This window comes from Zonotrichia albicollis, chromosome 7 (genome assembly GCF_047830755.1).
Source record: "Zonotrichia albicollis isolate bZonAlb1 chromosome 7, bZonAlb1.hap1, whole genome shotgun sequence".
NCBI classification, from domain to species: domain Eukaryota; kingdom Metazoa; phylum Chordata; class Aves; order Passeriformes; family Passerellidae; genus Zonotrichia; species Zonotrichia albicollis.
The window spans coordinates 38027693-38054772 of record NC_133825.1 but is presented as its reverse complement, the minus strand read 5'-3'; the positions used below and the strand labels follow the sequence as shown (position 1 = coordinate 38054772).

General features: G+C 46.4%; 1 protein-coding gene across 2 annotated transcripts in view; it reads right to left on the bottom strand.

Moving 5' to 3' along the window:
- Nucleotides 1-27080, bottom strand: part of SUFU (SUFU negative regulator of hedgehog signaling) — an 88240-nt gene continuing 61160 nt past the window's right edge. For both annotated transcript variants that reach the window (XM_014275566.3, XM_005481139.4), the window contains exons 9-12: nt 24719-24853; nt 23094-23232; nt 10055-10123; nt 1-6347 (exon numbers count right to left, since the gene is read on the bottom strand). In XM_014275566.3, the coding sequence (XP_014131041.1) occupies nt 6258-6347; nt 10055-10123; nt 23094-23232; nt 24719-24853 (433 nt within the window). In that variant the 3' untranslated portion in view covers nt 1-6257. The remainder of the gene's footprint in view (nt 6348-10054; nt 10124-23093; nt 23233-24718; nt 24854-27080) is intronic.

Here is a 27080-nt window from a genome sequence, read left to right as displayed (position 1 = left end):
AATTCTGCAAATACCTTTAATGCACTTAGAATACACAGGAGGAAAAAAAATGTTTAGTGATTCACAAAAATATTACAAAAAGTCACGTGCAGGCGAAACACACCCAGCACTGCAATAACAATGTAAGAATTTACATTAGAAACTAATATAAAATATTTAAAAACCTCTGCTAGTTTAGCTTTCTGTTTGTTTTTTGTCTTTTATAAAAAAGAGGAGGAGGGGAGAGGGAAGAAAGGCCATCTACAAGGTACTGGTACACCGGCCACAGAAACACAGGCTCCTTCCAGCCCCGCTGGGAGTGTCCTGGGGCTCCTCCATCCACATGACCCCTGCGTCTGCAGACCACACACACACACCCACACACACCCCCAAACGCACACACATGTACATGCCTGAAGGACAGAAAAGCTCACCCCAGGGCTGCAAGGGCAACCCCAGAGGTCAGGGTTTGCTGTGGTCCCAGTCACCCATGTGTCCCCTGCCCTGGGAACCTTGCCTTTGCTCCCATTCAGCACACAAAACAAGTAGTGTCTCCAGCAAGAGGCAAAACCTCCATCCCTTTAAAAAAAGGGAAAAGTTAGTGTGTCCAGCCTGGTCTGGACAAGAGAAGGGTTTTGAAAGAGTAAACTTGGGTTTGGAGCATGACTGGGGCCAAACTCACAGCACCAGGACTACAAGCCTGGATGGGTACAAGGAGCATCCCAGTGCAGGAGCCAGGGCAGCACTACAAGCCCCTGGCAGGATGCTGCCTGCTTCCACGGGGCTGCAGATTCCCACTTTGGGGAAAGCCAAATCCCAGAGCTCCCCAGCCCGTGATCAGTCCCTACCAGCACAACATGGCCACTCACACCCACCTCCCCTTCCTCAGCCCCTGCGTGTTTTGCATCCTGCTTGCTTCTGTAGAGAGACAGGCCCAGGAGCCTTATCACCAGCACCAGGGAGCCCTCCTGCTCCCACCCTGCTCGGGGCATTGTCACCAAGCTGTGTTTGTGCAGGACCCACCGCACACGGTGACAGCTCGGGCCCTCCCTCCCTGGCCCTCGTGCTCTGCAGTTTCCGGAGACGCACTTTCACTGCAGTTGGGCCCCAGGGAAAGGAACAAAGGAGCCATTTTCATCTCCAGCCTCGTCGGGAGCCGAGGGAGAGGGCAAGAGAAAAGAACAGTGTTTGCAAAACACGACAATGGGCAGGAAATTTTCTTCTGCCTTTTTGAGGTTGGGTTTGTTTCTCTCTCTCTTCCTCTTTTTAAAGAGGGCAGGCACAGCATCAGGACAGTTTAAAAACAACCAGGCCCTGGCCAGCCACATCTGCCATGTGCAGCCCTTCCTGGGCTGATGATCCTCTCCTGCTATCAGGGCTCCACAAGCAGGTGAATGATGCTGTGGTCTTCCAGCAAGGGAAAGGGACGGAGCAGCCCCTTCACAGCAGACTAGAAGTGACGTTTGTGAACTGATGTGCCACTTATGATGATTTTATGGTCTGTCAGCGACTTTAGGGGAAACAGAATCATGGTAGAAATGAAGAGGTGGTGAAGCACAATACACGACAGGTTCACTGCCTGAGAGACAAGTCGATACGGGACCACGCTTACAGCACATTTGCAACCTCAGGCCTATTCTTCATTTGAAGTTTTGGACTCATGTCAAACACAAGGCTTGGGTTTTTTTGAAAGAAGAGAGAACAAGCAGACACTGCACAACAGAAAAAGTGTTATAGAAATAGTGGGTTTGAAACAGAGCTTGTTAGGTTGAGAGACTTTAACCCAGCTTTAAAATCTTAAGAGGTGAACCCCATAGGCAAATGTGGTTTTTGAGATTGCTCTGGAGTCTTGATTGCTCTTGAGTCTTGCTGCTGTGCAGGCTGGCATTTATTAATAGGGACAGATGCGCAGAAAGGAATTCTTGGTTGCTTGACAATTCGTCTGCCCCTGCAGCTTCACTCACAGAAAAATTAAGGCACAATGTGTTTTCTCACAGGAGGGCAGCCACCCAGTCCCTGGGACATGGAAGGGCTCTCCTGGTGCTGGAACCCTTCCTCACCTGGCCCAGATGGAGTAGGGACTGAATACAGCCCCAAGACTTGATACAGTGGAACCAGAAGGCACAAGGCCATGCTCTGGGCTAGGGGAAAACTGGACACATGGTCTAAGGGCTTGCTCTGGCCTGAAGCTTTGCTCCCCACCTGATGTGATGCTGCCCTGCCCTGGCCAGGTACAGGCTGGCAAAGCAGGACATGGACTCTGGATGCCAGTCTAGGAGGAGGGAAGAGCCAAGCATTGCTTTCAAGTGTTTTGGGTTTTTAAAAAAAATATTTCTACTGGTCCCAGATGAAAAACAACACAACCCTCACTTCTCCCAAGACCATTTGATGACCTGATGGTGTAATTTCAAAAGCCATCCAAGAGCAACTGAATATTTAAAGAGAAGAGCTTCAGAATATAATTTCAAATCACTGTTGGCAATTCCATGTAGAGTAAAACCAATATACACCATCCTCAAAGAATTAGACACAGCAGGCACCATCTATCTAAGCCACTGAAAATATGGTTACAGCAGCTACAAGACTGACTGCTCTGCTCAGATCACACCCTACATACTTTAATACTGAAATTATACATTCCTTGTCCTGTTTTTAATCAGAAATTGAGAGAGAGAGAGTAGTCCTGGCTTTTAAGACTTCTCCTGTTTCAGAATTGCTGTCACATGCTGGATTTTCAAGGCTCTTCATCTTTCCAAATATCTGAATTGACCTGCATCGCCAGATTTTCTCAAGAGAGAGAAATCCTGCTTCTAAACTTTCATTTCCATCCAGGTCACTGTCTTTAGCCAACACAAACCCCACAGGTTCTGGGTCCATACAAACCTGCTTCAGAGGCCTTCTACACAATCAAGAAAAAATTGCCACCAGTGGTCCTACCATCTCATCAGGTTTGGGCTAGAAAAACACCGTGGTATTTATTAGCACTGATGACTTCCCTCTTTCAAACTACTTGCTCACTAAAATACAAAGGTTTCTTTTCCATTTCATTCACACACAGACATGCCCTCTTGCCCCAAGATGAAAATATCCAAACTTCACATCTCATTTACTTGCCAGTGAGTAAGCCTTTGGCAGGGTTGCAAACTTGATGTGAATCGCGAGGGGATGTCCTGTGGCTGCCCAGCTCTTCAGGATCCTGAGTAACTGCAACTTTCTTACTCTTAGATGAGTTGCTGAGAGGCAGCAACATGACCAGGGAGCTTAAGGGCTGACTTTCACCAGGTTCTCATAGCTGCTCTAACAATAAGACACAAAATTCTATTTTAGCAATTATTTGTCTAATATTTCCCCCCTTAGCTAAATAGGAAGATTTCACTTCCTTCCCTTCAAGCCTTCCCCCCCTCAATTGTTATCTGGCTACCAGCAAAGATCTGTGAGAAAGTGTCTCAGAAATAGAGATTTCTGGCATGCCACCTGTTCATAACTCAAATACACAGAACTATATATAAATACATGACATGGAACAAAAATACACACACACACACACACACAAGGATACTGGGTGGATTATCACATGCATTCAGTGTGCTCCCTCTGAAGTCAATGGAAACCCAGCCTAGAGCATCTGATGAGAGTAAATACAGTGAGGAAAACACTTGCATGAGAAAGGCAGAACTGGAGCATGAGCCAGCTTGGAGGAGGTGCTTTCCCTGCGTACAGCACCAGATCCCTGCCGTGAAGGCTCCAAGAGTTCATAGGGCAGGAGGTCCCAAGCTTTCCAGATGTGTGTCAGGGCCCAGAGAGGGTCTGATGGACTTCTCTCTGCCCCGTGCTGATCTCTGCAGGAATAGCAACAATTGACCTTCTCCACCAAGATGTGGATTTTAAACTCCTTTTAATGAGAGCTAGCATCTGGAAACAAGGAAGAGCAGCCAGCATCATGGCAACAGGCCAACTCTGCTGCAGCACCCCCAGCAAGCTCGTGAAAGAGCATCCATGGGCTACTGTTGGATGGCTTTGGGACAAAATTGTAGTTGCTGCCCTTGCCTTTTCCCCACTGCCACAATTATCTGTTTGCCCATTATCTTGTGGTGGGACACCTGGGCACGGTGTTTTTGAAGCTGGACTGGTAGGTTATCATGGCACTTTCTCACCCATGCTGTCCCTTGCACGTACATCTACAGTGCAGAAGGGATGCTTAGTGCTAACCAGGACAATGAAAACTGGCCAAGAGATCCCATGGATGAATGCAGCCTGCCACAGCACTGAAATCACTCTGGCTGGCACATGCAGATATCTGAAAGTTTGTTCTTTCACAGCAGGATTTTAAGATGATCCTCTGAGTTCAGACAAAATGACAAACTCATTTACATGTAAATTGCTTTCATTGCTTTGCAGAAAGGAAGGTTCTGCAGAGCAGTGTTGGACCCTGCATTTGGCCTGCCTTAAATTATAATATAAAAACAATTATAATAATACAAATACTACTTTGTACACAAAGCACGCCCTCCCCTGCAAACCCTGGCATGCTTCGGTAGGTCCTACAGCCCTCTAGTCAATAGTCACCCTCTCTGCACAGAGAGACATTGAGTGACTTGCCTGAGGCCACAGAGGAATTCTGTAGCAAGTCCAAGGAAAGCTTTGTGGCTCCTAGCTCTGCTTCTTGACCAAAATTAACCAGCCTCAAATATATGCAGAAAACATCAAAGCTGACTGTGCTGGGAAGAAATTAAATCAGAAAACAAACAGAAAACCGACCCCAGGGTACTGTGAGACCTCCTGGACTTTGCTGTTTGATCAGGGGAGTTAAGTGTTAAAAGCTTTTGTTGTACTTGCATTAGGATCACACAGCAAGTGCGCATAAACCACCAGTTATCTTGTAGGCAGAAAGGGGTGGAAGGAAAGCTGCACCTCCCCTGACAAGGAGTGAAGAGTTGTCACCAAAAGACAATGGGCAGAGGAAGGCAGGGGAATATGCATCAGAAACACCCTGCAGCAGCAGCAGCAGCAGGGGGTAAAGCTGCCGTGTTTGCTGCAGGTATCCACAGGGCCAGCAGCTGATGCAGAGACACAACCTGGCACTGCAGAGACCGGCTCCTCTGCACACTCCTTTTGCTCCAAGGAGGAAGCCACAGGGATCTAGAGAGTGTCTTTTCAAACTGGTTTTGATGCTTTACAGTTCAAACCCATCTGAAAGGAGGAAGGTCAGCAACAAGAGCCACCACAGTGAGGCTAGAGGGGAAAATGGAGCTGCACTAGGGCACAACCCTGCTGGAACAGGGAGAATAGTTGGCTTCATTGAGGCTGAGACTCCTTTCTGCTGTGCCAGGGCAGCAGAGATCTCCACTTCACATGCTTACAAGCAGCCCCCTGATCCTGCAGAGCTGCTGAAGTTGTCCCTGTGAACAAATGATCTTTTCTGGCTTCTCAAATTCTGTACAATAGCAAGGAAAAAATACTTGACAGTATCTCTTTAAAGATAAACACACTGTAAACAGGAGATCTCCCCCGCCCCGGTAGCTTTCTTCCTCCTGCTTGTGCAAAACCAGAGGTTGCGACCTTCCCTGGGGTTCAGGCACAAGGACAGGATGCATGAGAATAAAGTTGCCTCTGTTTGCAGTGATACCATAGCTAATAGCACCAAGACCAACACTTAAAACATGCCTAATTTGAGGGCAGGGAGGATCTGGATTTGTTTTTCTTGACTGAACTAGAAAGTTCATCTTTAAATCTGTTCAGCTTCAAGCATGTGAGCTTTTGGCCTCCTTTAAACAGGGGAAATACCATTCTGTTTCTAAAAAGAAAAAAAAATAGCACATGGAAGAACAGTTCTGCAGTCAGTAAAAGTTTGGCTAACAAAAGGACTCCAGAGTCACGTAAAGAACATTTAATCCATGGATTATAGGCTCGCACCTGGCAGAAATGTATGTGTAAATACAGGCGTGCAGAGCGTCTACACCCTGGGCTAAGGCAGAGGGGAGTTCTGCAGCTAGGAGAGAGAAAGGATCCTTACTACTAATTTTCATAGTTAAATATTTCTCACTCGCACTCACACATACGCAGGCTGCTCCCAGAGAGTTCAGCCTTGGGAAGGATAAAGGAAAGGGCTCAGTTCGGTCTGGGCTGGTGCTGAGTAGCTCCTCTTCTGTTTGCAGTGGTTGTGCAGCAAACTCTTTTTATTTGCAGGCAGAGTTTTTACTGCATTAATTATCCTGTGAGTCACTGGGTAATGGACAGTAACTTGGCTCTCCCAGTTGTTAGAATAGTGTAATTCAGCTCTAATGCAGTGGGTTGTCGAACACGGCATCTGGCAAGATGGAAACTTTCAGTTTCTTTTCAGGCCAGCTGTACTCCTTTGGAAGTTTAAACTGTAAGACAGTAAAGAGAACCAATTAATGCATATCACTACAATCTGCACAGAAAAAACAAAATTGTTGCAAAGACAGGCAGTCCCAGTCCCTCAAAGGCAGGCAGTTATTATTGTTTTTTAAAACAAGAGGCCACTAAGAAAACATTTCCCCATCGGTATGTTTTGGACAGCAGTGGACATTAGATAATGTGGCCTGTCTCAGCTGCCAAAGTAAAGTTGTGAGTTTTCAGCCCAAGTGCTGTTTATTTCATCAGATGAATTTTGGAGGGTTTCTGCCCCCATCACTATTTCCACTTCCCAACCTCTCAGAAGATTTGCAGCAGAAGTGTCTTCCCTCCTATCTAACCACGTCCCTCTTCTTTCACCCAGCCCAGCCCCCAGAGCCCACATTTGCTTTAAAGGGAGTCTGAGGGCAGCTTTCAAACCCCTGCTGTTCAGAGTGGAATGTAGGTGAGCCATCAGAGCTCTCTGGTGACAGGCAAACTGTGCTGCCCTGGCTGGGGAGAGCCAATGTGCCTGCACAGCATTCCTGCTGCAGTCCTTCCCACCTCTGGCACAAAGGCCTCACAGAGCCCTACAATGCCTTGTGCTCACACAGGCACTCAGCTGCTCAGGCTGTTTTGCAAACACTGGTTGAAGCACACAGAAGGGAGATTTTTTGCTCTAGTCTGGTTTACACAGCACTGTCTGTGGCCAATGTTTCCCAAACAAGGCAAGTCCACCGGTCCCATCCTGATGTCCCTGGGCTAGGAAGTCACCCCAACATCAACCCAAACACAACCAATTCAGGGACAGAGCTGCAAGGGACCTTACCACCAACCCTTCTCACAACCATGTGACCAGTGCCCAAGCATTCACACAGGTCTCTCAAACACAGCTGTGGGGTGGGGTGAAGGTGTGAGGTGGAATCTCTTAGGCCACAAATCTGCCTCTTCCACAGCTGAATGGCAACCAGTTCTGCATAGGCATTTTATGCAATCCCAGTGGCCAACCTGAGGACCAAAACACATGGCAGGGAGGGGAATAGCTCTGGAAGCCTGTTTGCAGACTCATTTTGTTTTCAAAACTATACTGCATCCAATGTTGCACCGCCTTGCCCTGTGATACTCCCTGACACCCTGATGGGACTCTCAGGCAGGAATCTTGTGGAGACCCAACACCACGAGTGACAATCTGCCCTGGAAGTGGCTAATTCAGGATGGTTATGGATACAGTGGTCCTATCCTAGGAGATCCTCAGACTCAGGTCAGCAGCACATAGGCTTCCCAGGGCTGTCTGGATAAGAGAGCTGGTAACAAGGGGACAGTGACTGGAAATCATCAGTCTTTATCCAATTACTTGTCTTTCTTCCTATAAGCACCCTGTTTCTGATGGGCACCAACACAGGCTCAGTGTGAGGCTCCTGCTAAAGGAGATCCCCTCCAGCTGCCTGCTCCACAGCAAGGGTGTCTCTAACATGAATTTGCTCCTGATCTTGCTTCATTTGCAGCTGCCCATGAGGGTAACCTGCAGTTAGTATCCATTGACCTTAATATGCTGATGGTTCGTGGTCTGATCCATGATCTGGGGGCACAGCAGGAGGATTCTTCAGGATAGAGGCTACCACAAACTCCTGTTTGTTATCCTCTAGGAAACAAACAGCTCAAGTCGTATTTAAGTTTTCCTATAAACTCAAGCCCTGTGTATAGCTTGCACCATGTAATCTACTGGCCCTGCACAGCCCAGAGAATTCTGAGTTGCTGTCTAGGACGTGTGAAAAACATGTAAAGATACTCAGACAGATTATTACACTTAATTTCACTTAACACAGGTGGTTCTTTATGTGGCAAAGGAAAGACTCCTCACAGTGCTTCATTCTACCACATGAACATCATCAGCAACAGTCAGGCCTGCTGAGGAATGCTTTCAGTTGGCCTGACCCGGATCCTGCAAGTTACAAATCCTTGGAGGAATCTGGATGCTGAAGGATCACATTTCATCTCAAGTATTTTCCTTTTTATAAACAGCAGTGGTTCCAAAGCAATCCTCTTGGAGAAGTCATCCTTTGCATTTGTTTGTTTTTCACTTTTTAATTCAGCAAAGTCACAGTGAGTGGGAACCAAACACCCTGTTGCTGTGCCAGGAGCTGCCATGCTCTTTGCCTCAATGGACAGTAAAGGAACACAAGCTGTCCAAAGCCTTCACTAAAGGGCCTTCAAACCAAAGTGCTCCTGGGCTTCCATGTCACTAGCAAAAATGAGCTTTGGATTAGGTTTAACTGGATAAAAGCTGGCCTGAAAGTCACTGCACAGCCAGCAGCATGCTCCCCTCACTCACACAGTGAGGAACACCCTGGCATTAAGTCAACTCTGGATTAAACAATTAGAGCCCTGAGATTTTCCTGGGGGGAGGGGAGCAGAGCAAGGGACGGGAGGGCTGTTCTACAAGCCAAGGAAAGTTTCTTTAGAGTCTGCAGGGAGCTGTAAAAAATGGGATTAAAAATATTACATGTCATTTCTGCCACTGATCTTTTAAGTCAAGCAGAATATTTATATGGCATGCATGGGAGACGGGGTGTTAAATGTTCCCCAGGAAGAGATCACATGGCAGTGGGAAGTTTAGTACCAGCTTTATAAAGCCCCCCTGGCTGTTGCTGTAATGCTTCCAGACTGGTGATGGTCCTTCACACACCGTGCAGGGCCAGCAGGTGAAGGCCAAGTAGCAGATGTGAAACAGCCCTGCCTGCTTACCAAACCCACTAAAGGAGGCCCATGCAACAGATTGTTCAAAAGTATATGTGCTACCACCACTTCCAGCCTTTCTGAAAGCAGGCAAGGTGATGTATTGGAATATGAATCCCAATATAACCAGTTAGATTGTGTCTGGGCCAGTTCTGACCCTCGCTGCTGGGCCAAAGGCAGCACTGTGGTGCTTTACCCCAGAGATACCTTGGCTGGCGGAGAGTGCAGCGGGGCACAAGACGCAAGTCCAGGCTTGTCAGGACTCCGTTTACCTCAGGAGAGAGAGCTTCTGGCGATGGTGAAGATAAGAAAGGGAGTGGATTCTGCTAGAGGGTTATATCCAGATATTTATTCCATGGGTGCAGAGGTCTGCACCGGGACAATTCCTCCAACAGAATGGAGGCCACATAGTCTCATTAACATTTTAAGCTCAGGGCAGGGGAAGGGGAGGGGACAGGTGAGCCACCAACCAGGTGAAGGGGCAGGGTCTCAAGGGACTAGGGACACCTATCACACGACACCTTGCTGGTATGTTAGCCTGATTGACAGGGCACACTCAGCGAGGGGCGAGGGGGAAGGGAGAAGGTAAAACAGGACATTGCAACACACCACAACAGTGATGTGCTAGGAGCTGCTGGTGAGGACTACATCTATGCATGGCATGGAGGAAACCCTGCCCTGCCACCTGGCCCAGAGGCTGCACTGCTTTCATTTGGGGTACTCAGATACTCTGCTGGAAAACATGCTGATGGAAATCAAAACACAGAGTCTCCCTTAATATCTATCCCTGTCTTGTATTTCTTGCAATCCCTTCTCTCAGTGCCTCAGTAGTTCACAGCAGATGTGAAGGCTTAGCATGGCCTCAAGTCTATGGATGGGGCAGGGCTGCAGCCTGCAGGCTGAGGGGAGGATCAAAGACAAGCTGCAGGATGGGCTGAGCTCTCTGGGACAGTACATGGAAGATACAGGAATGATGCAGCCTTACTTCCTCTGGAGAATTCAGATCTTCTAAATCTTCCAGCATTCTCTCTACGAACTCTTCAGTCAATAGGATCTGCAAAGGAAATACAGTATATTATGTTTTACACTCTTAGTTTTAGCTAATTGCAGGAACAGCATGAATTCTGCACGGAGCAGACTGTACCAACTCACTCCTTCCCATATGTCCTTCTTTACCGCAATACAAAGGTTTGAGGGCAAGGAACTCCTAACTTTGTCTTCCACCCCAACCACTGAAAAAAATGTTGAAATTACACAGCAATCTTTTTTGACCCTCAATTATCTCCCTCGGTCTAAAATTAGAGGCTTGGCTTTAGACAGAAAGAGTGGGGAAGGAGGAAAAAGGGTCAAGATAACAACTGTTGGAGAGACAGTGGGAGACAGCCACTTTCATCTGATCCATTGAAGTCAAGCTCACAGTTTAATCAGGAAATAGCAGCATAGGAAGAGACAGAGATCCATACAGAGCTGGTGCTCTGGGCATGGGGAAGGGCCTGACCCCAGTGCAGCACATTGTTCACATGAACCAGATGCTGGGTATGGGAAGTGTTCCCAGAGGTGCCCACGCAAGGTACCCCCATATTGTGATGGCACATGCCCATCCTGCGTGCCTGTGCTGGGAAAGCTTTTGGCTCATCTCAGAGCATGAAGCAGTCCAAGAAAACAGCTGCTGTCAAGTCAAAAGTCCTGGATGAGGACCCCGACCCCAGCTCCACGGAGTCCCCCAAGTCACAGAAACCAGAAACATCACGGGGGAAATCAGGCCTGGAAATTCAAGCAGAGGAACTCCCACCCTCTTTAAAAAAATATGTGATAGGCAAAAGCAAACACATCCTGCCCTCTTCACAAGAGCCGCAAAGGCCAGAGCTCCAGGCAGGACAGCTGGCTTGGCACAGGAGCAGAGACGGCCGTGCAGGACCAGGCAAACATCTCCACGCAGTGAGGGGGCCTTGGAGCAGCATTCCTGGGAGTTAGGTTGCAGCAGCATCCAGTGGATTATTATTTCCATTTTAGCCTACAGGTTTGTTTCTTTCCCTCTGCTCCTCCTTTCCTTCCTCTGGTCCACCCTTTCCTCCTCTCTGGCATTATTTTCCATCCAGAAGAGCCCACCATTCCCATGCCCCCTTTCTCACCCTTCCTCTCCCTGTTCTTCCCAGCCATGAGCCCTGTGCTCCAGAGAAGGGACTGTTCTAGCACCAAACAGTGGTGGAGCCAAGTAGCCAGTTGCACTGCTCTCCACCTCACACATGGAAGAGGGGCAGCCAGGCTGTCCCACTGCCCTGCAGGAAGCCCATCTCCTGTGCCCACTGGCTGCTTAGGGACAGTGGAGAGTGAGTGATGCCAGGATGCCATGGGCAAGTGGAAGCCTCTGGGCTCCATTTTGGCAACACATAAGCAGGACTATTGGACAGAAAGAGAAATTGAATACTCTTGTCTCCCTTTCTTCTTTTTTTGGGCAAGACAAGAGATCCAAAAACCACCAAATCTAAATCCAAGGTGTCTGCAGTCCTCTCCCCTCAACATTACCACACTGCTGCCACTACACACAGATTTCCTGGGGGATGATAGAACCACAACCTCCCCTTTTCACTACATTCCCCTCTTCACTTAGCTTCAACCTGCAGCAGGCTCCAGGCCAGGCTTTATGACCAAGCTGCTCAGCATGAATGCAGGCACCTTTACCAGGCCTTTCTGATCATACCTTGAGCCTGAAAAGCTCTGCCTCAGCTTGGAGCCAGCAGCTTGCTGCTTTGGACAGGACTCTGCAACCTGGCACCAATCTGCAGACTGGCAAGCTGAGGAACATTGCAGTGAAACACGCAGTGCCACCGCAAACTGCTGCAGTCTCCTTGCAGGGGCCTGCAACTCTTCTGCCATTGAACTGGAGACACTCATTTGCTGGCTGTTTGCAGGAGGAGGAGGGAGAAGTCTGTCCCTGTTGGAGGCAGGAGGGCAACCTGATCACTCAGCTCAGGAGGAAGGGCTGGGTGGGGAGCTGGGGCTGTGCTCTGAGAGGATCGCTTTCTGCGGAGGTGCAGTCTGCAGTGGGGTGAGGGAATGAAAACAATTTGGCAGACATCAAAATCTACAGAACAGCCGGAAAAAGGAGGAGGAATTGGTATTCACAGCAATCAGGCCAGGAGGAAATGAATATTCAGCCATCCACGGATGAGCAAAAATGCCAGAGGTTGGGATGGGTGAGAGAGCAGGAATGAGGAGCTGCAGCTTTGGCAGGGAGACTGGAAGTCAAGCACAGCAGGAAGACCCCTGGGCACTCCCAAGGTGCCACAGGCAGGAGAGAAATGGGAGCCACGTGTGCAAGGCAGCCAGCTGCTCTGAGGCTGCAGGAAGATAAGACAGGGTATGCAGGGGTAAACAGCAAAGGGTGGAGGGAATGAAAGAGGGGACAGGTCAGGTCTTGGCTAAGGTCAAACCTACATGAAGCAGTGTGCCTAGCATCAAAACTGGGGTACAATGCCTGAAGATGGCTGAGCCTGTCTACAGCTCACTGCCCTCTCTCATGAATTTTGGTAATCCAGCTGAAATAGAAGCACAAATTCCACTGAGGCACTGAGCTGAACTGGCTCCCTGAAATGTCTGACAAGTGGAGTGAGACAGGAGACCACAGCTCAGCTCAGCTGCATTTGGGGGCTCAAAGCAATGGCAGCCTGCTCTGTGCAGCACGTGAGGAAAGATCAGCGCCTTCTGCAAGCCCTGCAGGGACAGTTAACTTTGGAGGTCAGCAGGTGTCACAGGTTGCAGTGACAAACTGCTGCAGTGACATTCACACACACAGTGTGTGTCTCAGAGCCTGTCCTGAACAGTCCAGGTCAGAAAAAAACCCACCCCAAATGCTATTACCCCACACTGCTAGGCAGACCTGCTTTCCTTCCTGGAGAAGAAGGGACACTCCAAAGTGCAGGTGTAACCAAATGTACAAACAGCCACGTCCTACAACACAGGAAACTGGCACTCTTGAGGTTCTCCTGAGCATGTAGGGGCAAGGCATGTGCCAGCAGGACACCAACTGCTTAAGAGGGCTTGGAAGCAAGAAATATTGTCATGCTGGATTCACGTCTAGACAAGATTTCTCCTGTTAGAAGTATCCCAATCAAAACGGCCCAAGAGCACTAATGCCTGTGCTCATATATAGATCAGGCTGCCATCCCCACCTGCAATTAGCTAAACCACCTTTGTGCTGGTGAGTGAGTCTTATGGACAAGGCTGAGAATAAATCAAATCCTATCTCAGCACCCCTCACTCACAATATTTCACATTTCCAGTTCTTGTAGCATGCCTGCTCCTGCACAGTATGATACCCCAGTACATTAACACACACACACGTTGTATGTGCATGATATTAAAGGTGACATTCCCAGCAAATAAACATGACAGACTGCCGTTGCTCTAGGCACCTAATTTAATTTCCTCTGGGATTTAAACCTTAGAAGCTCAAATTAAACAAATAGGCCTCACTCACTTTATACTTCAGAACTGAATCTGAGTTTTCCTCTGATGCTGTTGACTGATCTTATCAACAGGACACTACACAGAGATCACAATGATGAAGCAGCTTATTCCCTTCCCAAAGGAAAACAGAGCCCCACTGTTGTGCTGCAGCCATGGGAAAAGCCGACACAATCTGGAGGGCAAACGAAGCCATCCCATGTGCACTGAACGAGCCTCTTCTCCCATGAAATCTCTCAGCTGATGCTCAGGAAGCAAAGGAGCAGTCCTGAGAAGGTGTCCTGGGTGCTGCAGCAGCCCAGTCTCACAGCACTGTGTTTTCACAGCCCTGTGCAAACACCCAGCCTGCCAAAGCTGGTCACAGGGTGCAGCTCCGCCTGAGCAACGGCTGTTTGAAGTATGAACAGTGAATGGCCCTGCCAGCCAGCTGTGGGTACCTGAAACAACTCCTTGGGTGCTGCACAGTCCTGCTTGCACCAGGATCTCCCAGACCTGACCTAGAGAGGCCTGGACATGTGCTAAACCACTGCCAGCAGATCTGGATTCCATTTGCTCTGTGTTTTGTGGCACTGAGTCATGCTACAGATGCTCGGAAGATGACAACAGCCAGAAGATAAGTCCCTGTTTTCTATCACAGGTACCTACCACACCACTGAAGTACAAAGTTTGGGTTCTCAGCACTTCACTAACAGCTGCAAGTGTCCAGACATGTTCAGAACACCCGGCTAGGCTGTCTCATTCAGGTGGATGTGCTGAGGGAACACATGCTGTCTCCCTCTCGTGGCAAGTCTCACCTGAGGTTGCTGAAATCTATTTCTTATATTCACAGGGCTCACCTATGGGTCACCTCAAGGAGTTTGTGTTGAAGCTTTCTGTGCTGAAGCTTTCATACTCACATCTGGCAGAGAAATCTGTATGATGACTTGTTACTCAGCTGCAGGCATACGAAAATGGATGAAATCTAAAAGTGCACAAAAGATCATGGGACTCCAGATGAGTTTGGCTGACTTTGAAAGCACCTGGTGCTTAGTAAAACATTAAAGATTTTATAGTCAGCTTACAGGTACCACCCCACAGTTAACTCCCCATCTCTCACTACAGGGCTCAACACTGCCACGAGGGATTGATGTTCTCAGCTCAGGAAAGGCTCCTGGGGACAGAGGTCATACCAACACACAGCTGGCAAGACTCTGATCAAGGAAGACTCTCAGAGGCTGAGATAGGAATCAAGCTGCACCTCTGTCCAACTTAAGGAAACATGCTTTGCCCAGGGCAAGACACAAGCAAATAAATGGCCCAGCTACATTGAAGCAGAGGCTTTCACTGATAATACTCAATTTTCTTGCCTACCTAGGAAAAAACCAAACAATCACACACTTTGCCCTAGTGCTCTGTTTGCATTAAACACTGCAAGTTGCTTTTCTAGCAGGTTTGTCAAAGAAAGGAAACCATGTTTTATTAGTTCTGGACTTAGCACATAGCTGGCCTGTATGTCCAGCTAGAGAAGGTGAGGACACATTGCAATAAACCCTTATGTAAACCACACCAACCTTTGTAAGAAACTGTTCATCCATTGGTGCTACGCCTAGAACAGGTGGAACAGTTGTATCCTAAGCCAAATCATCTGTTACATCTGCAAATATCCAGCAACTTTTATGAGTCCTTTGCCCTGAAAATGTTTCAGCTTAATTCTTGTTGTCAGCATAGCAAAAAGTTAAGTTAAACTGTGTCAGCCTTTCCCAGAAAAACTTCCAGCAATAAAATCCCCTGATGGGAGGATTGTGTTGTGCCACAGGCAGCCCCTAGCCCACCTCTCTGCTCTCTCCTTGACCTGGCTTCTTTGCACTGCTTTGCTCAAGTTGCAAGAGGTTCAGAGCAGAGGTCTTGTCACCCTGTTCTACGTCAGGCCAGCCCTGACACTGTCTGAAAAGGCCACGTTGCTGTCTGAATCCATCACAGCTCTCACTACAGCCTCAAAGGTACCAGTATTGCAACAAACACCTCTGATGGGAAATTCCACTGCTGCTCTTGCAGGAGATTCACAACCCCCCTTGTAAAAGAGAAACATCCACTCACAGATGCCTCAGGGACCCTATTGCTTCACACCATGATGTTACAATCCCAGAAGAGGAAATATAGGATGACACTGAAAGATTTTGACCTTGTGGGATCTTTTCATGACATTCTTGGTCACAAGGTTGATCCCGAGGACCTGAGCTCCTTAAAGCCCAGACTGATGAGATCTATCATGCAGACAAGGCTTCTTTGATTCAATACATACAATTTGGCTCAGCTGGGGAAAGGGCTGTCAGGGAAGCCAAGACAACAGGCAAATCCAATTCTTTCAGAGAGAAAAAGCAAAGGAAGAACAGACATTTCAAGGAATGCACCAAGTGGGTGGAAGACAACCTACACAAAGTAGCCAAAATCAAAGTCTCCTTTGAATGGCAAAGGAGGGGTATTAGGTGGCAGGATAGACAGCCAGTCAGATTAAGAAGGATGAAAGAACCTGACTCATCCAAAACTAGCCTGGACAAAGTACTAGAGAATATGCTGCAGGAGAGTTGACATTGGGAAGATTATCATGTTCTAACGGTACATTTCTACCCTAGATGAAATGTCTCATTCAGCTGTGAGGGAGAAGAACACAAAGGGATAATGCAATAAGCTTTTGGGGAGTGTTTGGAGTACACGATAAACTTACTGGAAAACTGCTAGCTTACATTTCCAAGACCTGCTCAAGAATTTGGGGGAAGCCATTCAAAACATTCTGAAAAATAATTTAATGAGCAGACACATAAAACTGCTTTGGTGAAGAGCAGGCCGTAGCTGTACACAACTCAAACCAGCTTGTGGGTGTTCCTGAACTCGCCATGCTAGGAATAACACATCTATTCAAGTGTGGGGAGACCAAAAATCAAGGCTATGTCTTCATGAGAGGACATGACCCATAGCTACCACTTACAAGTGAGCATCTTCAGCATCAGAGTAGCTCTTTCAAATGTTGCTTTGAACCTCTGTTGCTGCCATTATGCCAATGTGCATAAATGATTTAACATGTGGTTGAGCCGAGAGAAGAACCAGATGTGCTCATTTCCAGGGGAATGTCCTGACTCTACCGGAACAAAGTCATTCTCTTGTGCACTCTGTCTCTGTGACTAATTCAGTGTTTTATATGATGTGGAACAACTCCAATTGGAAGAGCTGAGGAAGAACCAAAATACCCTATAGCTGTGGTGCCCATAAACCAAAGAAGTAGAAAAAGGGGTTCAAGAAATTTAAAAAAGAAATAAAGTATGAGTTTCTCATATCCTATGCAAGTATTATATCCCTTAAATATTGATTAGAGAAGGCAAACTCCTAACACCTCCAGCCCTATTCTGCAAAACCAGATTTTTTTCCTGTTTTTATTGAAGAAAACTTTCTTATTTCTTATTTCTGGTTTCATTCAACATAAAAGGATTTTATTTCAGCTTTTGGTCTCTTTAAGGCTTTTGTTTCAGCAAGAAAAACTGAAAATATTTAAAGATTGGGCTCAGTCTGATCTTCTTTCCCAGATTTTTCACTTAGGTTGCCAAACCAAAAGAATGGATCATCCCCCATGACCCTGCTCACAGTAATCCCCTCTCTGCTGTGACTGCCAGCATAGATAGCACATGTTGATAGCTCCTGCATGCTGGATGCTTCCCACAGCTTCCATGTACCTATCCTGCCTACAGGCACATTTAACATTTTCTATGAAAGGTTTGACCTTGCTGTCCTAAGCCTCAACTTATTTTTCCATGCTGGATGCCTTGTTTTTTGATTTTTTTTCTAAAGGTTTTTAGGGAAAAAGGAATCAAGAGAAGTATTTTGGAAAAAGTGTATTTTGACAGTACTAGCAAATTCATATGATAATTTTGTTGGCACGAGAACACCCCTTATGAAGAGGGTGATGAAGATTAGCAAACGAGTGTTCTGGAGGACAAGGGAAAGTCTTTCTCCTGATCATGAAAATGCTTTGCTAAGTCAGAAGTCTCTGAAAGTACTGTTTGCCCATAGCTTTCATGAGAAATGAAGAGTCCTCCTTCACTGAGCACATCCCAGCCCAAGGCAGCTCTGTCCCAAAATAGGGCAGAGGTAGCTAAGCAGTGATTTTTCCTCTAATCATTCCTCTGAGAGGCGAGGGATTGCTATGTCACCAGGCACATCAGGACTAATGGCAGGGAAACTCTCCAGCACTCTCAGTGTTTCTGCTGGAAATCAGACCATGTGGAGGAGGAGGAGAAGGAATTTTCCATCTTGAATGAAGGGGAGGAGGGGAAAGCAGAGACGGGCCAGGAAGAGGGGAAGACAAAGACACAGAAAAACAGGATGAAGGGCAGATCAGATGCCAAAGCTGGGGACAACAAAGGGCAAGGAGCCTGGAGAACCCCATTTCCACAGCCCTAAAATTCACATGCTGTCAGATGGACATTGGGAACCTACTGGCAAGGGAGGTGAGCAAAGAGGGCCCCCCAGAAGTGCCTGGTGCCAGAGGATAACACCCCACCATTGCTGTGAGCTCTTCAGCTCACACAGACACACTCACATTGGGCTGAGAATCAGGGGGTGCCAAGTGCCAATGATCCATAGCCTCCACCTGCCTAACAGGATTAGTCCCAAACCCAAGTAAATTGCCTGGAAAAAATACCCTCTGCACTCAGAGATGAGTGACATTGGGTGTACAAAACTTTGGAAATTGCTGCACAGAAATGATGCCATGCTAATTTGGCACCAGCACGTCTGCCTCATGGAACAAATTTGTAATCACAGGATGACCTGCAGTTTTTCTCCAACAAGACCTCTGCCCTGCTCAGTCCTCAGGATGGTTCTGCTCACTGAATGCAGCATTAGTCATCATTTCTTTTCATTATCATTCAACTTGCTTCCCCATTCTCTCCTACTCTCTTCCCCTTTATTTAGTATGCTCCATCCAACTACTGCCAGCATGGATAACACTGGAAGTACCTAATCTTACTGTCCACCACACTCAGCCTCTGACGTGCTTGGCCTCACATTTCTGCAAGGCAGGGAAGTGCTGTCTTCAGTACAGCAGATGGGGGATGGAGGCTCAAGGAAGTAGAGACTTAAAAGTCACAGAGAAAATCTGCAAGAGCAGGAAACTGAACATGGGTCTTTCACCACAGCTCCCAGGCTGAATCCCTGCCCCAAAGAAATCCTATCTCTCTCTTGACCTGCAAGAATAAATTTTAATCTCTTCCTGAAATTGTTTCTGCTGTTCATCTGTGGAGAATGCCTGGCAAGCACTGAATTCATTGCATTCTTCACAGGATGACTGGAAGAATGTTCTTCTGAACAGACATAGGAAAATAAATGAAGAAAAAGTTGAATGTGAATGTCTACTTCTTGTGAGTGCCCATCTCAAGACTTGCAGATTCCTGTTTTCCAGTCCACTTAGTCCTGTGTAGCACAGAGGTATGCACAAGGGAATTCCTCCTGACCTCCTCTTGTTGCTGGGAACACAGATCAGACTTCAGGTTTGAGCTGGGCATCCAGAAAATGAGGAACACAAAGTCACTTGCCAGGTGAGAATATTTTAGCTTAAGACTCTGGAATAAGAATAGTAGACGCAGGAACAGGACCCAGTTCTCCAGGGCAATGTTTAACAGGCTTCACTATAAGACTACTGTGATTTTTTGCAGTTACCTGCCTCATTCATTACACACTTTCCAATTTTAAGAAATAAAGTGGGAATCCTATAGGAAAGAGTCTACTTTACTCCATGCTCCTGATCCATCCCCCAAACATACTGCATCTCTGTGCAGTGAATGAGGCAAGCACACTCTGTTAAAAATGTGTATGATTCTTCAATTAGATATTGCATTGAAATGCACATGTGTAACAGGGGCAAGGCTAAAGTGCAGAGATATTTCTTACATTCTGTGTGCTAGATTTTACAGTTAACGAGGACTCTTTAACTATAGGTTTGTTTTTACTGCACTGTATTGGCTTGTATGTCAGAGTCTGCAGTAGTATCTGATGCGTAACATGCACGTTGCACATGATCAAAGGCTTGAATGTCATCTTCCTGCCTAGAACAATGACTGCCTAAAGCAGCAGGAGCAGAAATTATCTAAAGGTAGAGTTAAACAAACCTCCTTCTCCCCTCTGGGGAGAGTAAGCAGTCCAGGTGAGCAAGGCAGGAGGGGAGAACAGCCTGCTTTGTGCTAGACGGGCAGAGAGCTCCACATAAAAGCAGAGGAGCTTTGCAGAAGCATGTCCTGACTCCCATCACTGGAGACTTAATGATGGTAATTCCCAAAGGATGATGCATGCTGACAGGCTTTGACACAAACTACCCCAGGATAATATTAATATGTATTAAAGGCTCAGGCAACTTTATTGGGACGGGCTTGATCAGTAACACATTTCAACAGAGCGTCTCTATCATCTGTCGGAACAAAAGTAAGGGAGGGAGAGAGAACACACGCACAACCTCACCTTGCTTTGGGAATGTTTTAGAGACAAACAAGGTCAATCTGTGATGAATTGCACACTTGGCACAGCTCAGATGTTGGACCAAGGACGCTCCACCACAAATTTGAATGTCACTGTGAGGCAGTTTATGTTGGAGTCTGTCTGCATGATCAGCATCCTTAACCCTCCAGCATGGGCCAGACACCTCTTGCACAGCCCTTCCCTGTGCATCTGGAACATCTATCCCTTGGAAAGCAGAGGAGAGGTGCTTAGGAGGCAATGTGGGGGCTCTGCAGTCACAGCACTGGAGGAAGGGGGAGTGGAAGAAAGAACCGCGGAAGCCTTTGATCATCTGTAATGTTAATTCAAGTGTTACACATCAGAGACTTTGCCACAGTAACTAGCATATAAACAGGAGTCTAGTGTTAACAAGGAGGACTTCTTGAATATGTTTGTACATTTCTGAGTTAAAGCAATTTCCCTACTCAACAATACATGACATAGTAGAAGGAGTTCAGAAATAAACCAGCCTAACATGCTTAGACCTTTAATAGAATTTAGCTTCTTAGAACTAATTAAATGTTACTTAAATGAAAAAAAAATTCCAAGTACTTGGGAAAGGTGCCAATTTAACAGCTCTGGAGAATGAAATAATCTAATCATCCCCAGAGCATGGGCAGCAGCAGGACAGGCTTCCCCTACTAACATGCCTCAAACGTGACCTGGAAAGACTGTTGATAGAAACGGGGCGTACAATCTCTCTGGTCTAATGACTCCTTACTTTTTCTGCTGAGACTGCTAAAATGGTTCCCGCTGAGTACCAGCTGTGGTGGGGATATGGACACCTGTCTGGTTGGAATGGTGCTGGGACCTGCCAAACTCCTGACATGTGCTAACCCTCCACCAGAGCCCAGTGACTCTCAGCTCATTGCTCAGCCCGGGCAGCGGGGGCTGATAGACAGCAGCTCCCCAGCCTGTCCCACCTTGGACATGCTCCACTCCATCCCACAAGATGTAAACAGGAGGTACTGTGTTTAGTCTGCAGGTGTGGGCTCTCACTGCACCAAAGCTTAGACTCAAGAGAAGTCAGTCTCTGGCTGCTGCAGAGTTGAGGTCAGGATTTTTAAGGCTCTTATTTCTACCCTAAGATAGGGAAAAAGTCCATAGGAGGAAAAGCTTGCCATGTCTCCTCCAGAGTTCCTCCATTTACTTGTCTTTGCAACATGCCCCTGCATTGCAGTAAGGTGCTTTCAGCCACCAATTCTCCTTGGAGCTCCTTGCTGTGCCTGGGGTCCCAAGCAAGGGAGGAGGAAAATCCTCTCTGGGCCTTGCTGTGAAAGCTTAGCAGGGTTTGCCAACTCAGCCAGCCCAGGCTGCAAGGGACTAAACCAAACACAGCTCGCCTCCTTGGAAATTTTATGCACCACAACTTCTTTTACTTCTGAAGCAAAGCCACATAAACCTCCCTCTCCCCTGCTCCCAACACCACAAGGAATGGCTGAGCACGGATCAAGTCTTCCCTTGCATACCAAGCCAAGAGTCTCAGACACTCCCACATCTCACAACCGGGTGCTACTCCTCTTGTCCCAGGCTGCTTTCAGCCTCCCTTCCTCCCCCTTCAGCCTGTCATTTGTACTCAACACAGGACAGGGCAGGGGCCAGCAGCAGAGCTGCTTATGTCAGACAAGAAGATCCAATGTATTGGCCTTGTGTAGGAGACTAGTGAGGGAACTTGCTTCTCCTCCCTACTATCTGAGCCAGCAATTCTTCACCTTTCCATCTCACCTACTCCAAAAATCTTACACGTTTTTCAGCACCAAAATAAGAGGCATGAAAACAGGCAGGTTCATAAGGGTTAACATGTCTGTATGGTGACATAATTATTGCCATTCTTCACTGTTTAGAGGTTACCTGACTGCTCTACACATCAATATATTTCAAGATGTGATGCAAATGCAAACAAACACCCATGTTTGGAGTTAACACAGTCACAAGATCCTGTGTATCATATGTTGGCAAGCACAGGAACCAACAGCAAATGACCCACCCTTAAACCTGACTCTTTGCTGTTAATCATTATAGGAACATTGCACTTTCCAGTCAGAACAATCAAAGCAGGCTCTTTGAAAATCCCTGCACGAGATGGGTCTGGCCGAAATCAGCTCCTTTACAAGTCATACAGATTCCAAGGTATGATGTCCTCCAGACCTACGAATGCAGACTGCAGAATGCCTTGAAAACAAATCACTGGAAGGCTAACTGCAACACTGCAATGCTGAAACAACCCTCTGTCTTCAAAACAGACGGGGAGGCAGGAATGCCACAGTTGCAGTGAAGGCAGAGACATACTGCACACATAGTCCCTCAGAAACGGGCTTTTCTGCATTAACACATTCCCTTAAGATTTTTTTCCCACAATATGCTTATAACCATAAAGAAATTCAAGGGTAGAACAGCACTACACTGTCAGATCATTAGTGCATCACTGCTCTAGGGCTGACCCTCAACTTCAAGCAGATGGGGATTTTCCAGGGAAAATCTGTGACACCAAGAACATGTGGGTGCAAAAATGTGTGGGTGCTTCAAGCAACCACAAGCTTTTATCAAAGAATCAATAGAAAAGAGCTAAAACTGAAAGGCATTGCTCTCTGTGCTGCTCTCCTGTTAGGGATGATCAGACTGAGATCTTGGCTCTGCAGGATCACAGTCCCACAGCTGTCCAGCTCTTCTGCCCTGGCTCCATTCTTGTTTAGGTCATTCCACTCTGCCTCCCCCAAATTCCTTTCTGGAAAAAATCAAGAATAAATACAGCCTGTAAAGTGTTCACCGACTTCAGGAAATGGATACTACTGTATTCACAGATGATGTCTGAATTTTCCAGTCACTTATCTTTTTGAGTTCCACCAATATAAATAGCAGCATTTCACCATTATTTTTTGAGGTCATAATTACTGAAAATATTGTGCAAGAGCTATGAGAGATGTTGCAGTAGAAAATACAGGTTTGTTACACTTTTAAACAACATAAGCCCTTAGCAAGATAATTTTTAGGTCACAGTAAAGGAGGAAAGGGGAAAATCAGGAGACAGGTTTTCTCACTTGTAACCAAGGTCCATGGGCTGCATAGGGGTGCTCCTCGGTAGCAAAGGCTCCTTCTACTCCCGTTGATACAAATGTGATTGCTGTATCTCCTGTAATACTTTTATATGTAAAGTGCCGTCCATGTAAGAGCCTTCCCCTGGGGAATTAAACACATGTGCATGAGTTGAGAGGGCATGCACAGCATTCAACACAACAATGGAGATACTTCACTGTTGTTTCTGCCATCAGCATGGGAAACTATTTTGAAGGCAGCAAATATGTATTTTTCAGGAATATAAGAATGATTTACTCCAAAAAGCCTCCTTGATGAGGTGATGAGCCTCCTTCTGAGGCAGGGAGTTACCCCTCATCTTCCCCCTTAATCTCAGGACCTTGTTACAGAGCTAGAATACAACTAAACCCACTTCATGCCTATCCCCATTATGAGGTACTGATGTATGTAAAGGCAGGGGACTGACAGTTTTCCAGCAAGATGGAAACTACAGAAGAGAATCCAGACTCCACATTGTGTGGGAAATGTGAAGACACATTTCTAAGAAGGCTCATTTCTTTGACAACACCTAGTAATCAATTGTCCTGGTGTTTGACAAATGTCACCTGTATTACTTAAGAAAATGCCTAGAAAACACACATACAGTGTGTTTTGACCATTTACATGACCATCTACAGTATTACTTCCCTTTTTCCATTCAATGCAAGGGAAAATCATGGCTCTGTATTTCAGCTCAGAGCATCTGTGACACCCATGCATGGCTTCTAACATGCAAGAGGGAGAGCTTCAGGTAATATATTTAGTGCCTACCAGAGTCACAGTTGCTTGGTGAGTTACTGCTGGTCAGATGAGCTAACTGATCAGGACAGACTGTTCACACATTTGTGATGTAAAATAAAATATGTTTGCATTAACTTTCCCATTGGTTTCTCAACAGGCCCAGGCAAGTGTGCACCTGCTGCTGATAACTCTGATACTACCAACATGTAACTCATTAAGCTAAAGTAACTCAATCACCTACAATCATTTGTCTTGACACGACAGTTCATTTTTATCTTAAGATACTAGAACATTTGCACAGGGATTTTAAAAATAATGCTGGCTGAAATTATGGAAAACTAGAAGCCAGTGATATGCACAGACTGAACCTTCAAAAGAAAATGTGTAGAGTATGCACACAATGTGTTGCTCCTTCAGTCATGTGACATAATTGTCTAAAATCCACACTTGTAGGCATAAACTGATTGCAAACAGGTTTTGCACAACCACTTATCTGAGTCCATAAGTCAGAATGAATAACTTCAGGATTTCTTTGACAGAATATGTTAAGACATCCCTTCTTTATCACAGGGTTGCTAGCATTAGACTAATAAAAAAGCCCCTATACTAACCCTGTCCTGCTTCGGCACTCAAAAGACACTGGAGGATGTAAAAAGAATGAGAAACAATCTTAACATGATGAGCACAGAATCATGCAAAGAATCATCTGTTTTTAATGTGTTTTGGCAAAATATCTAAGCTCTGGCCTTTACAGACCCATTGCATGCATGTCTGTATGGTGAAACAATGCCACAAGGCAAAAGCAGCGTGTCAGCACAGGCTGTGGAGGAGGATGGCTTTGCTCACTCACCTTAGACAGAGCGGGATGAGCGCTCCGGACTCCTGGTTGAATTTCAGGTGCACGCTCTCCAGCTGCCTCGTGCGGATCAGCTCGTGAGGAATGATGGCTGCTGAGCTCTCGCTTTCCAAACTGTCCTTACGGCTTCTGAGAGAACAGATAAACGCACAGATTCAGGATTCCAGTACTGTGTGCTACTTTGATTGCGAATATGGAAGGATTTGGGGAAAAAACTGTCATGAAGACAAAGACACATCCGAGTTTTCACCACTCCTGCAGAGACACAGCCTCACTCAGACTACCAGTCCCAGCATGCAGCTCTTCAGCTTGGTTTGAACCTAGGATCTGAACTGATGCATATACATGGTGCATCTCTTCCCAGTATTAAAAAAAAAAAAAAAAATTCTGGAAAGAACTGCAGCAAAACTAAAGTCTCCAAAACTCCAAACACTACAAAATGGTTTGGAAGAATTACCATGTGTGTCCTTCCTCCTGCTTTTGCTTTTCTTCAGGATTTTTCAGGCAGTGGCCTGCAGGAAAGACTTGTCCAGTCCTTTGTGCCTTTTTTTTGCACAGTTCAACCAAAAGGCTTTGAGAATCTCCTGGTTCATCCAGCACCAAATGCAACAGCCAGAAGAAAAACTCTCCATGTGACAAGTAGGAGATTCATAGATTCTTCTGCCTTCTAAGTCAGGTTGCTTTAGGACAATAGTAACTTTGCTTTCTTATTCCTTCATTTCTGCAAGACCAGCATATTCTGAAGCTACAACATGGTTATGTTGTTACATGATTAGGAACTTTGCCAGACCAAATCCTCTAGATAATAAAACGATCTATCTCAAAATACTTGACCATAAACATTTTATATGTTCAAAGAGCACCAGCATGATCCCTTACTTGACAGTCTGGAACAAAGAATAAAGGACAGGATGGGTTATGACTTTAATGGATGACATGGACTGATGAGAAGTGTCTGATAAGTGATTTATATCCTTGTCACCTGGCATTCCACAAGAATTTAACAGAGGTAAGACTTTGTTAAGATAGTTTCTACAGTACAGAATCGCCAGAGGAGAGGGACAGGGAAAGCAGGAGGGCACTAAGATTCCATATTGCAATGTACCTCCATTGTGCCACAAGAACCAAAAGCCAAACAAGGCTATCAAGCTGTGGCTCCATTTGGGAACACTGTTAAAACAAGCCTGGATCCTTCCTCCATCCAAGCTGAACTGTCATTAGTGTACATCTGGAAATGATTGTAAAGAATCAGCTTCACCCTCATGAGCTGACCTAGATGACACCTTTACTTGATTTTACCTTTGAGAGCTGTCCCAAAATTACTCCCACCAGCCACACACATAGCAGTGCAGTTCAGTGCAGATCAGCCTGTTGCTTCTGCCAGGTCACCCAGTCCCATGTGAGCCCTTTACCCATGCTGCTGAGTGCCCACTCTGAAACAGCTAAACTCTGATATCTCATGGTCCAACCTTAAATACACTGCATGACCAGGTCACAGACATGTAGAAAAAAGATAACAGAGCAGCTCAGCTCTCTGTAAGATAAAAACTGTAAAAGCATGCCCTATTTTCTTCTTTAGCAACACACAAAAGTAGTAGTGAATCCAGCAGGGACATGGTAAATTAGGATACAGCTTATGCACAGGGTGGGCTGATGGACTGACAGTCAGCAGAGTGTCACTTTAGTGGGTTAACCCTGAAGCAAAGACACAACATGCTTTGTAGTCTATGTGTGGCACTTAAAGTTGTGTTTAATCTACTTCAGCAAACATTTTATAGCTCTTTCTAGGTGGGGTCTTCAAAGAGTGGAGCAGGCCAGCATTTTTCAGGCTGATTACCTGAGAAGTGCAGTTACAGTTGATTAATGATCAGTTGACCTTAAGCTAAGCTTTGTCTCAACTTCCTTATCAGATCTTATATACACAGTGAGCTGTGGGAAAGTCAGCCTGTGGTCTCCAGCTTCCAATCATTCATTTATCAGCCCCTACCAAAAGGGTCAGCCATTAGCAATGCATGATTTTCAGACAAGCTATAAACTTGCACTCCTAAATGCAGTTGCAGAGTTTAGGCACTGTGGAGTGGATCAGGAGTTTTACAGCAATGTTACTGCTCCAGACAAGAGACTGTGCCCTGCTCACCTGGACTAAGCGTGCCAGGCATGGGGACATCTCAGAACAGCCTCACAGGCAATCCACGGTGTGAGATTTGTGCTTCAGCAGGACAGAGAGCTGCAGGACAGCTCCCCACAACCCTGGGCTCCAAATCCCACTGAGCTGAAGGTGGGTTTTTAGGTTTCCACCATGCTAGCCAGTACAGCTGCGAGCACAATGGGGCCGCAGTCCGGAGGGGGAACAGCC